The 17314-nt window shown below is 44.1% G+C and overlaps 1 protein-coding gene and 1 long non-coding RNA gene across 4 annotated transcripts in view; one reads left to right on the top strand and one right to left on the bottom strand.

The window, feature by feature from the left end:
• The window catches only part of LOC308586558, a 77946-nt gene extending 68752 nt beyond the window's left edge, over positions 1 to 9194 (bottom strand). For both annotated transcript variants that reach the window (XR_014007935.1, XR_014007936.1), the window contains exons 1-2: positions 9077 to 9194; positions 7381 to 7502 (exon numbers count right to left, since the gene is read on the bottom strand). This is a non-coding gene — a long non-coding RNA (uncharacterized lncRNA). The remainder of the gene's footprint in view (positions 1 to 7380; positions 7503 to 9076) is intronic.
• Positions 9195 to 13002: 3808 nt separating this feature from the next.
• SPATA6 (spermatogenesis associated 6) overlaps positions 13003 to 17314 on the top strand; it is a 28925-nt gene continuing 24613 nt past the window's right edge. The window contains exons 1-3 of one of the 2 annotated variants that reach the window (XM_081193209.1): positions 13003 to 13224; positions 15581 to 15718; positions 16782 to 16830. In XM_081193209.1, the coding sequence (XP_081049335.1) occupies positions 13174 to 13224; positions 15581 to 15718; positions 16782 to 16830 (238 nt within the window). In that variant the 5' untranslated portion in view covers positions 13003 to 13173. The remainder of the gene's footprint in view (positions 13225 to 15580; positions 15719 to 16781; positions 16831 to 17314) is intronic. The other variant, XM_081193210.1, reaches the window with a different exon arrangement.

Here is a 17314-nt window from a genome sequence, read left to right as displayed (position 1 = left end):
TAGTAGGAAATATGGAGAAAGAAAATGCCCACCCCCCCCCCAAATTGGCTGGTACGCCCCTCCCGGTCCTTTTATATGCAGATGACACAGTTTTAATTTCTTTTTCTTGCGTTGGATTAAGAAAACTTTTGAGATCTTTTACTAAATACTGCAGCATCGAACAACTAACAATTAACTACAACAAATCCAAAGTCATGGTGTTCTCTAAAAAAAGGAGGAGGCACAAATGGAGAATAGACAATCGCTCAATAGAACGGGTACCAACCTTTAAATACCTGGATGTAACCTTCCAGGAAAGGGGCTCCTGGCGCTTTCAGATTAATAATACTATTGCAAATGCAAAAAGATCTACCAAAGCGTTAATAAGATTCTTCTATGGGAAAGGGGGCCAACACATACCGGCAGCCTCCCAGGTCTTTGCTGCCAAAATACTATCACAATTGTTATATGGATCCCAGATCTGCAGCTTTAAAAACCTTACTCTCCTAGAGGCATTCCAAACTAAGTTTTTCCGCTGCCTGCTGGGGATACCCTCTTGCGTATCCAACATAGCGGTCCGTTTGGAGGTTGGGCAAATTCCTATTGGTACTCGGATTTGGATATTGAAGATTCATTATTGGCTAAAGCTTATTTTCTTCCCGGTTGGGCTGGCACCTTTAACCTTATTAGATACCTACCAATCCAAATGGAAAGCTACACTGCTGGAAAAGCTTAAAGGCTTGGGGATCCCACAGCAGACCCTGATAGCGACAGGCTTCGAGAAAGCTAGGACTACAATTCGCCAGCATATCTGGGACGTAGAATTACAATGCCACATGAGCGAAATGATCAAACACCCAGCAATAAGGGACCATGGGAGAGGTTTCTCTCCAGCTAATTATCTGTCAGGTCTTCAGGTACCAAAATACAGACGGTATTTTGCCCTCGCCAGATTCAACGTTCTCCCTTCTGCCTTACTTCAGGGCAGATTTGAGGGTAAACCATATACAGCACAGGTCTGCCCTTGTGGCTCATTGGAAATTGAAACTGCTCCACACGTACTATTACGTTGCCGTTTTTATGAGGATATACGTTTGACTTTTATTACACCTGTTTTGCAAAAGTCCAGGAAAGTATCGGAACACCATAGTTTAAAACTACTGCTAGAGGATAAGAATCCCAAGACTACATTAAATGTAGCCAAATTCTGTGTGTCAGCAATCAATCGCAGGAAGCAAGTGGTATCCCATAATGACCAAACCCCTAAATGTTAACTACAGGGAGCACACTAATAATTAATTTTAATTTTATATTTAAATCCTTGTTATATTCATAGTGTCCTTTGTATTTCTGATATTTTTTTATGATCTGCGATATTGATATTGTGTGTGTTGCGGCTGGTCTGTGACCGTATTAATAAATTCATTCCATCATTCAAACATGCTCCGTTTTGAGTGTTGCGCTTCCGATTTGAGTGCCACACTTCCATTTTGAGTGTTACACTGAGGTCTGCCTATTTTTGCTATTTATTTTGTGTTTTTGTTTTTGCGGCTCTTTTTGTTTTATTTTTTTGACTGTGTGGAACCCAGTTCAGCTACTGAGTGATTGATTGTGTGACTGCAGTACACTGCTTACTGTTTTCATTTTCTGGAGCAATAGTCTCGTTCGATAGTAAAATTCATGTTAAATTGCTATTTTAGGGGTTGTTTTTAAAAGTCTGGAACGGATTAATCCATTTTGCATTACTTTCTATGGGAAAGCGCGCCTTGGTTTTGGAACGGACTTCCGGAACAGATTAAGTTTAAGAACCAAGGTACCACTGTACTTCCATTACAAGTCCCATTGCACAAGAAGAAGCCCTCTCACATTACCTTTGATCTCACACATCAAGTCAACATGTGTTTTTTCTACTTCTCTCATATTTTGCCTCACAATGCCCTCAACTTCTGGTTCACTCATGACCTGATTTTCCTTCTTTTAACTGCTGCTCATCCACTTAATGACATTACACAGTACAGTGGTGCCTCGCAAGACGAAATTAATTCGTTCCGCAAGTCTCTTCGTCTTGCGGTTTTTTCGTCTTTCCCATAGGAATGCATTGAAAATCATTTCCCATAGGAATGCATTGAAAATCAATTAATGTGTTCCTAGGGAAACCGCTTGCCAGGCTGGCGGTGCGGAGAAGGGCTTTTCTCCGCACCGCAAGCCTTCAGGACAGGTACGGGAACAGAGGGGAAGGCGCGCAGCGCTTTCCCTCTGTTCCCGGGGCTTGCGTGGGAGGAGGGTTTTTCCTCCCCGCCGCCAACATTCAGAACAGCATTCTGAATGTTGGTGGTGGGAAGGAAAACCCTCCTCCCACCCCAAGTCTTCAGGAAAGCCATCCGATGCCGCGCGGCGGGAGGAGGCGTTCCCCCCCGCCCGGCATCGGAGCTTAGTTCCGATGCTGCGCGGGGGGGAGGAGGCGTTCCCCCCCCACCCGGCATCGGAGCTTCGTTCCGATGCCGCGCGGGGGGGAGGAGGCGTTCCCCCCCCCGCCCGGCATCGGAGCTTCGTTCCGATGCCGCGCGGGGGGGGAGGAGGTGTTCCCCCCCCGCCCGGCATCGGAGCTTCGTTCCGATGCCGCGCGGGGGGGGGAGGCGTTCCCCCCCCCGCCCGGCATCGGAGCTTCGTTCCGATGCCGCACGGGGGGGAGGAGGCGTTCCCCCCCGCCCGGCATCGGAGCTTCGTTCCGATGCCGCGCGGGGGGGGAGGAGGCGTTCCCCCCCGCCTGGCATCGGAGCTTCGTTCCGATGCCGCGCGGCGGGAGGAGGCGTTCCCCCCGCCCCGCCCGGCATCGGAGCTTCCTTCCGATGCCGTGCGGCGGGAGGAGGCGTTCCCCCCCCGCCCGGCATCGGAGCTTCGTTCCGATGCCGCGCGGCGGGAGGAGGTGTTCCCCCCCCGCCCGGCATCGGAGCTTCGTTCCGATGCCGCGCGGCGGGAGGAGGTCCGAGGACAGTGGGGAAGACGCGCTGCGCTTCCCCGCTGTCCCGGAGATTTCCCTATGGGCTGTCGTCTTGCGAGGCAAGCCCATAGGGAAATTCGTTTTGCGAAGCGCCTCCAAAACGGAAAACCCTTTCGTCTAGCGGGTTTTCCGTCTTGCGAGGCGTTCGTCTTGCGGGGTACCACTGTAACAAGTAATATGGTCAAGCTACATATTACCATAAGGGAAAGGGCGGTGGAAGGCATATCAACAGTACAGAGGTTCAACATAGATGTGGAGAGAAAATATTTCTGCTCTACTAATTTAGCAAGCTGGTTCTTGAGCGGTGAAGATTTTAAGAATAAGATGTTTTGGGGATTTTTAAGAACTCACAAGCTTTTCAGGCCCCTGTAGAAGTGTTTTACTCTTAAACACACTGAGGCACAAAGGGTTTTGCCTCAGTGAGCACTGCAGCTTGCTCTCTCTTTTATTTCAAACTACACATTATGCAAGAGAAAAGCAACTGAGCAACTGAGGAAAAGATGGTGAAATGCAAACAGGGGACACAGAAAGGGCTGAACTCCTCAATGCCTTCTTTGCCTCAGTCTTCTCCGATAAAGAAAACAATGCCCGACCTGAAGAATTTGGAGCAAATGATTCAGCAGAGGAAACACAGCCCAGAATAACTAAGGAGATAGTACAAGAATACTTGGCTAGTTTAGATGTATTCAAGTCTCCAGGGCCAGATGAACTGCATCCAAGAGTATTAAAAGAACTGGCAGATGTGATCTCAGAACCACTGGCAGTCATCTTTGAGAATTCCTGGAGAACAGGCGAAGTCCCGGCAGACTGGAGGAGGGCAAATGTTGTCCCTATTTTCAAAAAGGGGAAAAGAGAGGACCCAAATAATTATCGCCCAGTCAGTCTGACATCAATACCAGGGAAGATTCTGGAGCAGATCATTAAGCAAACAGTCTGTGAGCACCTAGAAAGGAATGCTGTGATCACCAATAGTCAGCATGGATTTCTGAAAAATAAGTCATGTCAGACTAACCTGATCTCGTTTTTTGACAGAATTACAAGCCTGGTAGATGAAGGGAATGCAGTGGATGTAGCCTACCTTGATTTCAGCAAGGCATTTGACAAGGTGCCCCATGATATTCTTGTAAAGAAGCTGGTAAAATGCGGTCTTGACTATGCTACCACTCAGTGGATTTGTAACTGGCTGACTGACCAAACCCAAAGGGTGCTCATCAATGGTTCCTCTTCATCCTGAAGAAGAGTGACTAGTGGGGTTCCACAGGGTTCTGTCTTGGGCCCGGTCTTATTCAACATCTTTATCAACGACTTGGATGATGGACTCAAGGGCATCCTGATCAAATTTGCAGATGACACCAAACTGGGAGGGGTGGCTAACACCCCAGAGGACAGGATCACACTTCAAAATGACCTTGACAGATTAGAGAACTGGGCCAAAACAAACAAGATGAACTTTAACAGGGAGAAATGTAAAATATTGCACTTGGGCAAAAAAAAATGAGAGGCACAAATACAAGATGGGTGACACCTGGCTTGAGAGCAGTACATGTGAAAAGGATCTAGGAGTCTTGGTTGACCACAAACTTGACATGAGCCAACAGTGTGACGCGGCAGCTAAAAAAGCCAATGCAATTCTGGGCTGCATCAATAGGAGTATAGCATCTAGATCAAGGGAAGTAATAGTGCCACTGTATTCTGCTCTGGTCAGACCTCACCTGGAGTACTGTGTCCAGTTCTGGGCACCACAGTTCAAGAAGGACACTGACAAACTGGAACTTGTCCAGAGGAGGGCAGCCAAAATGGTCAAAGGTCTGGAAACGATGCCTTATGAGGAACGGCTAAGGGAGCTGGGCATGTTTAGCCTGGAGAAGAGGAGGTTAAGGGGTGATATCATAGCCATGTTCAAATATATAAAAGGATGTCATATAGAGGAGGGAGAAAGGTTGTTTTCTGCTGCTCCAGAGCAGCGGACACGGAGCAATGGATCCAAACTACAAGAAAGAAGATTCCACCTAAACATTAGGAAGAACTTCCTGACAGTAAGAGCTGTTCGACAGTGGAATTTGCTGCCAAGGAGTGTGGTGGAGTCTCCTACTTTGGATGTCTTTAAGCAGAGGCTTGACAACCATATGTCAGGAGTGCTCTGATGGTGTTTCCTGCTTGGCAGGGGGTTGGACTCGATGGCCCTTGTGGTCTATTCCAACTCTATGATTCTATGATTTTTATTCCTACTTTAAATCAGCTGTAAATAAGTCTGAATTTTATTAGAACAGTGCTTAGCCCTTCCCCCTTTGTCTTTTACTATTCTAAATCTCCTTTCCTAAGCCCTCTTGTGAAATAGGGAAAGAACAAGCATACTTCAGAATACCACTTTCATCACCTACAGTTTTCTCTCCATGGGGAAAGGCTATAGCTCATTGGCAGAGCATCCATTTTCCATGCAGAAGGTCTCTGGTTCATTTCCCAGCATCTCCATATGGGCTGGGAATATTACTTGTCTGAAATCATGGCAATTCACTGCCAGTCAGTGTAGACAATAGTATAAGGCAGCTTTTATATGTTTCAAATCTAAAAAGCTTCTAGTCCACCCTTGAAGATTCTGGAAATGACACACGGGGGAGGAATTATAAAAGGTGGGAAAGAAATACCATAAATAAATAAATATTCCACAGCTGTTGGTCAGTATACTTGTCTTTCCTTATTGCAATGCCAATTCTGTTCCCTTAACTACTTTAGTACACCATGGAATTTGCAGGGAAACCAAATGCTTGTTTATAAAGCTGTTGTGCTACCAACTTTACTGTGAAACATGGACCATTTATAAACACCATCTCAAACGCCTCAAAATATTCTATCAACAGTGTCTCTGAAAAAAATTACATATCACTTGGGAAGACAGGCAAATTAATGTCAGCGCACTGGAAGAAGCAAAGATCACCACTGTTGAAGCAATGATTCTTCAACATCAACTTCATTGGACTGGTCATGTTGTTTGGATGCCTGATTATCATCTTCCAAAGCAACTACTCTATTCCCAACTTAAGAATGTAAAGTGTAATGTCAGTGGATAACAAAAGAGGTTTAAAGACACTCTCAAGGCAAAAAAAAAAAGTAGTATAAACACCGACAACTGGAAAAAACTAGCCTCCAAGCGCTCCAATTGAGAACAGCCATCACCAAAGGCATCATGGACTTTGAAGAAGAATGAACTCAGGAAGATCTAAGAGGAAGGCACATTTGGCAAATCCTCACTGTGATCAACTCCCACCCAGAAACCTATGACCCTACTGTGGAAGGATGTGTGGATCCAGCACTAGCCTCCAAAGTCACTTACGGACTCACTGTTAAGACCACATTCATGGAAGACAATCTTACTTGGCTACAAGTGATCACCAAAGAAGAAAAGAGTACTACCAGAGGACCAGGCACCATCAGATAATATTGAGGGCTCATTTGCCTAAGCATCTTCTATTGGCATGAAGATGCCATTGTCCAACAATCCCCTTTTCCTATTTAAACAAGCCAGGGATAGGAAAATGTGATCCTCCAGATGTTGTACTCCTGCGACTCCCATCATCCTGACTATTGACCATGTTGTCTGGCGCTGGTGGGAGTTAGGACCTGCCAACAGGTTCCAATCCCTGATATAGGTTGGGCCAAGTTCCCATTCATAACATAGGTCAAAGGCATTTAAAATAGAAACACTCAGGAATAAGTGAAGTCCAACTTTCCTGGACATTTGTAGCAGACCTTATAATCACTTTTCTCCAACATTTTCCCTATCTGCTCTCTCTCTCCCCCCCCCCCCCGCTTCAACATGAAGCTGCTGAATTGGAATTAATAAGCAAATTTGATATTATAGTATCTGGTCTCTAGCTGACTGCAGAAAGTAATTTCCCCTATTTAGGCGTTTGTATACATTATTGATCTTGCTCTTTCTAGCTGGAAATGGGTCTCTCTCACACACTCATTGAATCTTACTCATATGCTTGGACTCCATATTCATTTGTGTTCTGCTCTACATAGTACTGTAGCACACCTACTACAGTCTTTTGCATTGCTTCACTGTTGTTTTTTTAACCCACTTCTCCCCCCACCTTCCTGATATAGAAATTGGTAAGAGGATATATTAGTTATATTTAAAACTCTAGAGACCCACGTGTGTGGATGAACACAAAGGAAAACGGCTGGTCCCTGTTTTCAAAATACAGAGCTTTGCAATTTCTCTGGTGAGAGAAAGCCCACAGCAGAATTTAATTCCCATCATTAAGCAGTTTAGTGAAGTGTAGGAATACAGGTTATTAAACCTTACTTATTCCGTTCAGCTGTGTGAAGCAGCTAACCCCCTGTTTATGCCTTTTTCAATAAACAAACCACATACCAACAAAGTTTAAAATACTTACAGTTTCCAGGTCTCAGGCATGCATTTTCCTTCTGCAGCAGCAATAAAATAATGCAGGTAAAATACTTGGGAAGAACTACAACAATGTGCCTGAGGTTAGGAACCAAGATGAGACACACCCACCTGCATGGTACACAGCGAAGAGAGAGGAGAAGGAAGGAACAGGAAACAGTCTTTACTTCCTCCTTTTTAGGAGAAAAGGGGGCGTGACCTAACTGAGCATACTCTTTCAATTAGAAGACCCGTGGTCCTTAACCCCTTCATATACCAGCTGGCAAATATGCATTGTTAGGTTTGACTGCTTAAATCTCCCACACTTTCTTCTTTTTATACTCAGTGTATATTCAGTGCCCCAGGCACACCAGTCCAAACCCTCAGTCTGCCATACTGGAAGGGGCTGGATGCAGCAGAGGCTCCCCACTGCTTAGCCTTGTCTGGATCCACCATTTGCTGCCATCAAGGGAGCTCTGTCCCATGAGAACTGGGCCTCTCTGTAATTTCATTGTAATATTTTCAACCCCGTACCTTCATTCATTCCCCACCCCAAAGCTGGTCTTAAAATGCATTTGAAACTATGTATACTAAAGTCCATGTCTCATTGGACCAGTCTACCAATAGGTATGATGAAGAGACACTAACATAATAACAAGACTACAAAAAAAGAGATATGTGGTGTCATAAGGGCAAGCAGATATATTATGGTGGACTAGAGCTCACTTCAGAATAAGCCTGTTAGTTTCCAAGATGCCACAGGACTCCCATTATGGGTAACTTTAAATGGAGCTCCCCCCCCCCCATCATAGCAAGAAAACTGCTTTGCACTAATGGAGTATGCACGTTTGAAAGCTGATTGGCAGGGGGAGCGTGCCTTCAAAGAGGCATGCTCCGTTCGTGTGGTTTGCTTTGAAAACGTTTGCTGAAATTGATATATTTTTTCTTTGCAGAGTTTCTGATGTAGCAAGCACTTTCAATGCAAATTGCTTCAAAACAGAGCTCTCTCAATTGCACTGGGGAATTCCCAAGCAGGAACTCACTAGTGCAGCTGATCCATGTGGGTCTCTCTGTTGGAGCTGATCAGCTGATTAGCACTGACATGGAGCCCCTCTTGCAAAGGGACCATTGGGAGCTCACTGTAGGCTCCAGATCCTTCCACTGTACCTGCCCCACATGTGGTGGAGTGAGGCTACTAAGCATGTTTTGGTAAAAATAAGTTTGCAGGCTAAATTAGGGCCTCTGCTGGGCCAAATTAAGCCTGCCAATCAGCGTTTTATGACCCCCAATTTAACAGGGGACCACATCCTAATGGTGTGTCCCTGAGTTCACCTCTTTACTTTTTTGCATGCAAGTGAAAAGCTGCTATGTCTATGGAGAAAAGGAAAAGTATTAAAATAGGTTCAATATTCTTGACACATGTGATTGAGTTCTCTAACAAGGGTCCTGCAATAGGCTGGAATATGTCTTTGTGGCGAGTCTGTACAGATACAATTATATATAATAAAATCCGGATACACATTACCCATCAGAACGTTGAGCATTTGGCAAGTATAAAGTCAATCCAGGAATGCTTTTGCCTATGCAGAGCAGAACCCCCATTGCAAAAAAACTGGTTATCTGATAAGTTCATATACTCTACTTTTAGAGGGAAATACTGTAATATCATGAGGTGACATTTCCCTGATATTGTTCTATAAACTCACAAATGCATTCCAAGTGGCAAAACCAAGATGCAACCATAGGAAGCGACAGCTCGATTTCAGTAATTGAACTTTCATTGGTGGTGTCTTGATTTTGCCTTGCCTGGCTCACTTAACGAGGAACCACTGAAAAATTACAGGGAAATGTCATATTGTGATGAATCTTCTGTTAGTTTCAATTTACTGTCTGTCCTCCAAGAACCTTCATCTGAATATAAATAGGACTCAAATTTCCAGATATGTGATGATCAAAATATTGAATGCTTTTGTCTCTTTCCCTCCCCTTCTCCATTATACTATATTATGTAAATGCAGTAAATAGATGACAGATAGTGCAAATGAGTGATAATGGACCTCTGGGTTTTGCTGAACTATAACTCCTATCAGCTGCAGTCACTATGGCCAAAGGTAAGGGCTTCTTGGAATTGGAGTCCAATAACATCTGGAGAGCCACATCTGGATTGCTTTGTAATATAAATCACCCTCACGGTCTGAAGACACTCTGCTGAACCTGAAGCATTTATGAAGTGAAAATATGTGCATGGACTGCTGCTCAAAACAGTTTTAAGATATACATAGTCCAGTATGGGGGGCTGATGTCCCTTCAGCCGGGTGATGAATGTATAATATAATATGCAAATGTGGAACACAAAGTGAACATGGTCTCTATCTGAGCAAAGAATATCAGTGTATTCTAAAACATGAGTTCTTTCCTTTTGTGCTAAAGCAAAAAGATTGTGTAAAAATACAGTTTGTGAATTCTTCTAAAACCCTTAGGTAATCTCCGTCCTCTAATCTCATCTATAATCTATCATTCTACCTTCCCTGTTTCATTACGCTTTGATAATGTGATTCATTTTGCTCCCACTAGAGCTAGTTATAATCTCTTTTCTTATAACATTCTGCCTGTCTTTGTTGGATTGTTTCATTTTAATGTTTTTGGCTTCTTCCCTTGACTAAACAAATTTGTACAAATTGCAGTTTGGTTACTGTGAAATGTACTATTAATCCGGTAATTAATTAATCAGGGATGAACAGATGAAATGCCATCCAAGATAAGACAAATGGTCCATCAAGTCTCATAGATTTTTGCTTTCTGTTGAGGGCTTTAGCACTTACAAAGAAATGTACTAAACTACAAGTAAACAGGCAAACATGGAGTTTAAACGGACAGGAATAATTTTTCACTTTTGTACCAGCATCTAAGGAAAATTGATATGCACATTTTTGCTTACATCAGGCTTCCACAACCTGATGCCCTCCAGTTGTTGTCGGACTCCTATCTAGCAGCAGCCCCAGCATGGCCAATGGTCAGGGATGATGGCAGTTGTCCAAAATCTCTGGAGAGTATCAGGTTGAGGAAGGTTGGATTATATAAATAATTCAAAATGTAGGATATAGTGGATGATCAGCGCTCAGCTAAATCTCATTGAGTGCAATACTATTAGTAAAGACAGCAGTATGTAGGGCACAATAACCAACGTATTCTCCACTACTGCATTTCTTATTATTTAGACTAGCCTTCCTCAACCTTCAGATGCGTTGGAGTACAACTCTCATAAGCCAGCATTGCCAACGGTCAAGAATGTTAATTTGTTTATTTATTGTATTTATATCCCACCTTCTTCTCCAAGCTCACAGTGGTGGTTCTCCCCTTCCTCATATAATTCTCACAACAATCCGGTGTGGTAGGTTAGGCTGAAAGGCAGTCACTGGTCCAAGGTCACTAGTCCAAGTAACCTTCATGACCAAGGGGGGATTTGAACGCTGGTCCCCCAGGTCCTAGTTCAGTGATGGGGAGCTGTAGTCCAAACATCTGGAGGACTTTGGTTTGGGGAAAAGCTGATTTAGCCACTTGGTGGAACGTAAGAGCACAGTTTATTTGCAAGATACCTGTATGAATAAACAGAATGGAGCTCAAACTCAGTGCAAGGTAGTGAGGAACAGGCAGCAGCAATATTTTACACATAGGTGTAAAAGAAATGCATGGACAGGTGTGGGAGAAGAAATGTCGACATCTTACTTCTTATATAAAGGGTGTTTTGGGCACCAGAGGCTGCTTCATTTGAAAATAGTGAAGCATTTCTGTTTCAACTAGTGCAGTAAGCAGTTTTCATGAGAATGCTAATGGGTAATGGGAAATAGAGGGCTCGACCTGGGCCACACAATTGCTACCATGTCAGTATAGTAAGGTACACATCATATTTTGTGCTTACCTGACCTGTGAGGCGACTTCCCCTAAATCACGGTTAAGGAACTATTGGTCCTCCAGATGTTTTTGATCTTCTACTCCCATCAATCCCAGCCAATGATGAGATATTGGGAGTTGGAGTCCAATTCCCCTAAAGGATCCAGTTAAGGGTGCAGTTTAGAGCTACCTCTCTCGATTACCAATAAGCATCTGAGGCACCATGTGCCTTTTGCCAACATCAACCCTCACCCCTTGGCAAGTTATCCCAGACAACATCCAAATTAGTTTGCTCCAGTGTGTTGTATGTAGGGATGCCTCTGATACTTCAAAGAAACTTCAGTTGCCCCAAATGCAGCTGTTAATCCACCCAAAAGACTCCCTGCTCCCACACCAACCTGTTTGACTTTAAGGTAATAATCTGAGGCTCTTGGGTACTACTGCCCTAAGGCTAGGTGAGCAATCTGGGGAAAGGTCTTTGCAGTTGCGATTCAAAGGCACTAAAATGTGACAAGCAGAGGTTGGATGGCCATCTGTCATCTGTCGTGGATGCTTTAGCTGAGATTCCTGCATTGCAAGAGTCTGGACTAGATTGTTGGAAATGAGATCCTTGAGATCCCTTCCAACTCTACTCTATTTTTTCCTGATATCTTCCTTGTTTCCTGGTTGTATTTTATGACCTTTTAAAATATAATTTATCTATTGTGAGTGTAGGATACCTTGAAAATTCATATTCGGAGACGGAATAATTACTTTGATAATTAAAAGCCCAAAGTGTTGTGCCAACTCCAAGAGATTTCTTCCTGTATATGTAGCGCCTCTACCTCAGCATCTGCCACACAGCAAGAGTGCCAGCTGTTTGTAACGCAGGTCTGCATAACTCAGCGGATAGATTTGATTAACGACCGGTGAGGGGCAGTTTTTGTGAAGTCTGCAAGCTTATTTATTTATTGACATCCCACCGGAACTCCATCTCTTTAATGATTTTTAATCCCTGCTTTTAACTGGGTTTATAATCATTAATTTTAGTACTTTTATTTTATATTCCTGTAGCCCACTTAGAGGTTTTATTACAAGCAAGTTGTATACTAATTTTGTTCAAAAAATAAAATAAAGAAGTAAAACAGTGGGGGCTACAGGACAGCCCTGTAGACGTTGCTGGCCATGGACTGTGCTGGATGGGCAAGATGGGAGTTGGCTTAGAAGCCGCAGGTTAGCCACGGGATTAGGTACAATTTTCTGGTCCACCTCCGGTTTTTTTAAAAAAGGTTCTGCACAGGCCCTACTGAAGATTCATTACGCAAAACGTTTTAAAGCGCTTCTATGTAGGGGAACTCAATAAACTGATCAATCTCGGCCTTTATTAACTTCGGGTATTTACAATCCTTCCATCACCCAAAAGTCCCAAGACAGTTACAAGAACACACGTTTAGAAGGCAGATAATAGATTCAAAACGTCGCCATCAATGAAATACATGTGTTTCGACCTTCCCTTGTCACACACATCTACCATGGGAGCTTTTCCTTAAAAATAAAAAAATCCCTCTTTCCTTCCCCCCTCTCGCCCCCTACATGGAGGAAGCCAAGCGCTGCAATCGGAACCGGAAGTGACGGTCGCCGGGGGCTCTGAATTATATTTTCCTTTTCAAAATCCCTCTTTGCTTTTCAAAGCAGCCAGGGTTCCGTTAGCCACGCCCCCTCCCCACCCTCAGGGGCCCCGTTAGCGTTCCGGCTGCCATAGTTACCGAGTCCGTCCAGGGCGGGCGGCGGGCGGGCGGGGCCTAGTTGTGCAGCACGTCCTGTGTGGGGACCGAAAGGTCCCCTTCTCCGGCCTCTCCACCCCGTGCCTCCCCACCCTGCGGGTGGGACAGTGGGGCCGCCTTTGCCGCCGCCGTCCTCTTCCTTCCCCATAATGTCGCCAAGCAAGGGCTTCCTCTGCGTTCTGGAGCTGCAGATCCGCTCGGTGAGGCGAATTAGGCGGCGGGGAAAGGGTTAAGCGCGCGCGGCGGGGGCAAGATGGTGGCCTCTGGGTGGGACACGGGGGGATGGGAGAGGGGAAAGTGGGCAGGGAATGGGGGCCAAGATGCCAGGGCGGAGGGGGCGCCTCGGTGTCTACGGGAGAGACCTGGAGGAAGCGATTTGGGGGAGCCTTCAAAGTTTTCTTCCTTTGTGGGGCTGCTCTTTCGCCTTCAGGTTCTAACACTCTTGCTTTAAAACGAAATAAAAAGCCTCCCCCCAATAATGAGGGTGGGGCGAGATGGGGGCGCACTCTTGATCTAATCCTGGCAGGGGCTTTTTAATTCCTTCTAACGGTCTTGGCGGAAATCGGGAGGGTGGTGGACCCGGTGCATGACTGATGCGCCTGGTCTGTGACCCACTTGCTGCCGCTGATGGATTTGTTACAAGCAAAGCTGCCCAATCAGAAAACGTGGTTCTATTTGATTTGTTTCTAAAATCCTGCCCCATCCAACTTTTTCTTTCCCCTTTTCTACTGACTGACGTTCTCGAGTACATCTGGAAACTTCATTTTGCCTCTTCTCCCCTCCCCACCCCCAAACTTCCTGAAATGCTTCAGTAACCGTTAGATTAAATCTCCTCCTCTCCATTTCCTCCTGACCAATTAGACGCCAACGTTTTGCCTTTTTCGCAAACTCTGCACCAATCCCTGTGTGGAATGTGAGTTGGGCACATCTGGTGCTGAATGCAATTAATCAGCTGCTAAAATACTTGCAGGAGTGACAAGTTTTGCATGTAACGCTTGGGCAAATCATGGCTTAGTGTGAATGTGCAGGTCCCCAGAGAAAAGATCATGGTTGCTTTGCTCTTTCTCCTGTCCTCCAGCGGTTGTACTGCTGTGAGCTAAGCCATGGTTTGACTTAGTGTGCTGTTCAAACCTGGGCATGTGTCTCCAGACGAACCACAAGCTGTAACTTTGTTTATGATGATGGTTACTTGTTTCCTGTTCTTTATTTGCTGGAACACGAAAAAAAGGGGGAGTTCATCTTTCTCTGAACTCCAAAGTAAAGTTTATATGACCCTGAATCCCTAGATAAATGTTGGGATGCCCCATGTCATATGTCTCCATGATCCTGGGGGACTTTCCCCCTTCAAGCCCAACAATAATGGTTTTCATGTCTGAGAACTGGGGAGAGAACCAGTTCTAGATGGAGTCTCTTTCTATCTGAAGCAGCAGGTACTAATTTCAGGCCCAGGTGGCTTCAGTGCTTAGGAGTGTCAGGGATAGGCTGACCAGAGTGACCTGTGCTCTGATATGATGCCATTTGAACCACTGTAATATGTTATATGTGGGACTTCCTCTGAGGACAGTGTGGAAGCTGCAGCCAGCACAAAATGTGACTGCATGGGTTGGGAGTTGTTTGTGGATAAACAATCATTTAACACTGTAGTACCAGCTCCCTTTCTGTCGGTCAGCCTAATTCAAGGTGTTGACTCTAATGTGTAGAGCCCTAAATAGGTTAGGGCCCAATTACTTGATGGAACATCTCACACATATCTGTCAAGTTGAGTTCTGCAATTTGGTAGTGTAGGATCTTGCAGTTTCACTGGTTGAAAGGGCCTTTTTACAGTGATGCAGGGGGGATCCACAGCCTTCTTTGTGGTGGCAATCTGCTGGTGGAACTTCCACCCCCCGCCGGGCATACAGCTCTCCCCATCTTGACACCCCCCCCCCCCCGCAATTGATGACTTTTAGAAAACTGCTTAAAACACTTCTTTTCACCCAGTCATTTGAAAGGTCTGTGAGTGGAATTGATAATTCTAATGCAGCTGCTGAGCTGCATTAGAATTGTTGTATTGGTGTAATGTGATGCTTTAATTATGCTGAAATTGTTTTATTGTTTTATCTTGTGTGTTCATTGCCCTGGGATCCTATTGGATGAAGGGTGATCTATAAATGTAAATAATAAATAAACACGCATTTCAATATTGGTGTCATTTTTCTCCTAGCTTGAACTAAAAATTCAATACAGACTGCACTCTTTGATACAAGGCTGCTCCTGAAAATGGCATTGCCATATCTAGTTTTCCCCCTCTCCTGTAACATGTTTTTCTTTTTTAATTGAAACAAAACTATATGAAATTACTGCATTATCATATCGATATAAGTTTGTGTAGAAATACTTAATGTTGTGACATTATGATATGCTTCATTTCCTTGCCTGTGGCAGCTGCAGCCAAAGAGGCTGAGCAGGAGCAGACAGAGAATTCAGTATAGGGATGCAGTTTTTTTAGCAGCAACCCCATGTTGGCATCAAGTAGCTATACAAATTTTGTGACATAATTGAACATTGATCTTCCAGATAACATGTCCGGGAGTTACCCTGAAAGCCAAAGATGACCTTTACATCAGTGCCCGCATTCTAGGACAATATAAGAAGACATCGTCTGTTCGTGCAATATTTCCCCTTCTTTTTAATGAAAAACTGATATTTGAAAAGGTAAATGTTCACCGTGCCCTGAGTATGACATTCAGTGCATTACTGGCATTTTGATCTAAGCACTACTTACATGGATGGAAAATGCAATGTACAAACAGTCGCATGAACAAAGGTTTCCTCTCTGCCTTAATTGTTTGTTGTTAGCCCTGTGCACAGTTTCCTGTTATTCATACATGTCTGACTTCACACTGAAGTCAACAGGGAAGCCCACCCACATGGGAACTCAGTTCCTGTGTTCAAGTGTTAATTGATATTTAGGTTGGAAACTGCGTATTTTACAGTTAATAAGTTGATTCAAGAATGGTTGTAGGGCAGGAGTGTGACCCCTACATGTTCTTGAGGTGCAACTTCCAACGTTGCCAGCTAGCATGACCAAGTGACCAGGGATGATGAGAGTTGTAGTCCAACATCAGAAGAGCTGCAAGTTCACAACTCTGTTGTAGGGTGCATATGTGAGTCCTTACCAGTCTTGCATTATCCATAGTCTCCTGGCCTGTTTGCTGTTCAGTGAAGGTAGCTATTCACAGGCAGTTTTTCAGACTCATGAGGTTGTACAGTGTCATGGCTTATGGCACCACCTGCCCACATGGGTCTTTGTAGCCCATACAGCCTAGCTTGCTAGAATTAACACCACGTTCAGTCAGTTCTCACAAGTGTATCTTATCATGCACTCTAAAAGTGAGTTGATACTCTCATTACTCTTCATTAGTAAGTGCCTAATAAAGTAACCAATAAAGAATACCAGCTCCCATTTGGTAGTAAGCAGTGGGCTTTTCCATTGTGTTGAAAGCAACACAGATTTACATTCCTGTTATTTATGGTTGAATATATGACTAAAGTAATACTGGAAAGGGCAAAAATCAGAGAAGAAAATGGGTTATTTCTGTGAAAAAGCTTTTGTCTCTGTGCCAAATTATGAATCTTGGTTTTTGCTTTCTCTTTGAAAGAAATGAGTGCAGTTTTCTTTTTCCTTTCCTTTTAAAATTATGGTGGCCATATTCTATGTCCTTGTTATAGCTGAGGCCAACTTGTTCCATTTCATTTTCTTAAATTTTCATTTTAGGTATATACTGATGTAGTTGACCCAGGAGACCTTGTTGAACTATTTGAACGTAGGTTTTAAAAAACTTTTTATCTCTATTATATTCTTTGCATGAAATTACTTTAAAGTGTAGAGTATGAAAAGCCAATGGGAGATTAGGAAAAAAGCCAGAATACAGTGGTACCTCAGGCTAAGTACTTAATTTGTTCCGGAGGTCCGTTCTTAACCTGAAACTATTCTTAACCTGAAACACCACTTTAGCTAATGGGGCTTCTGCTGCTGCCGCGCCACCGGAGCACGATTTCTGTTCTCATCCTGAAGCAAAGTTCTTAACCCGAGGTACTATTTCTGGATTAGCGGAGACTGTAACCTGAAGCGTATGTAACCTGAAGCATATGTAACCCGAAGTACCACTGTATGGTTTTTTATGAATGATGAGAAAATGACAGTTGCAATATACTATAAAGTCACCTTCACTTTCTCAAAAAATAAATAAAAGAAAGTTTCAAAGTAAGGTGTGCCAAGGAAACAAAAAACACCTTAAGTTAAGATGA

This window comes from Podarcis bocagei (assembly GCF_964188305.1).
Source record: "Podarcis bocagei genome assembly, chromosome: 5".
Lineage (NCBI taxonomy): Eukaryota > Metazoa > Chordata > Lepidosauria > Squamata > Lacertidae > Podarcis > Podarcis bocagei.
This window is presented reverse-complemented; position numbering and strand designations above follow the sequence as displayed.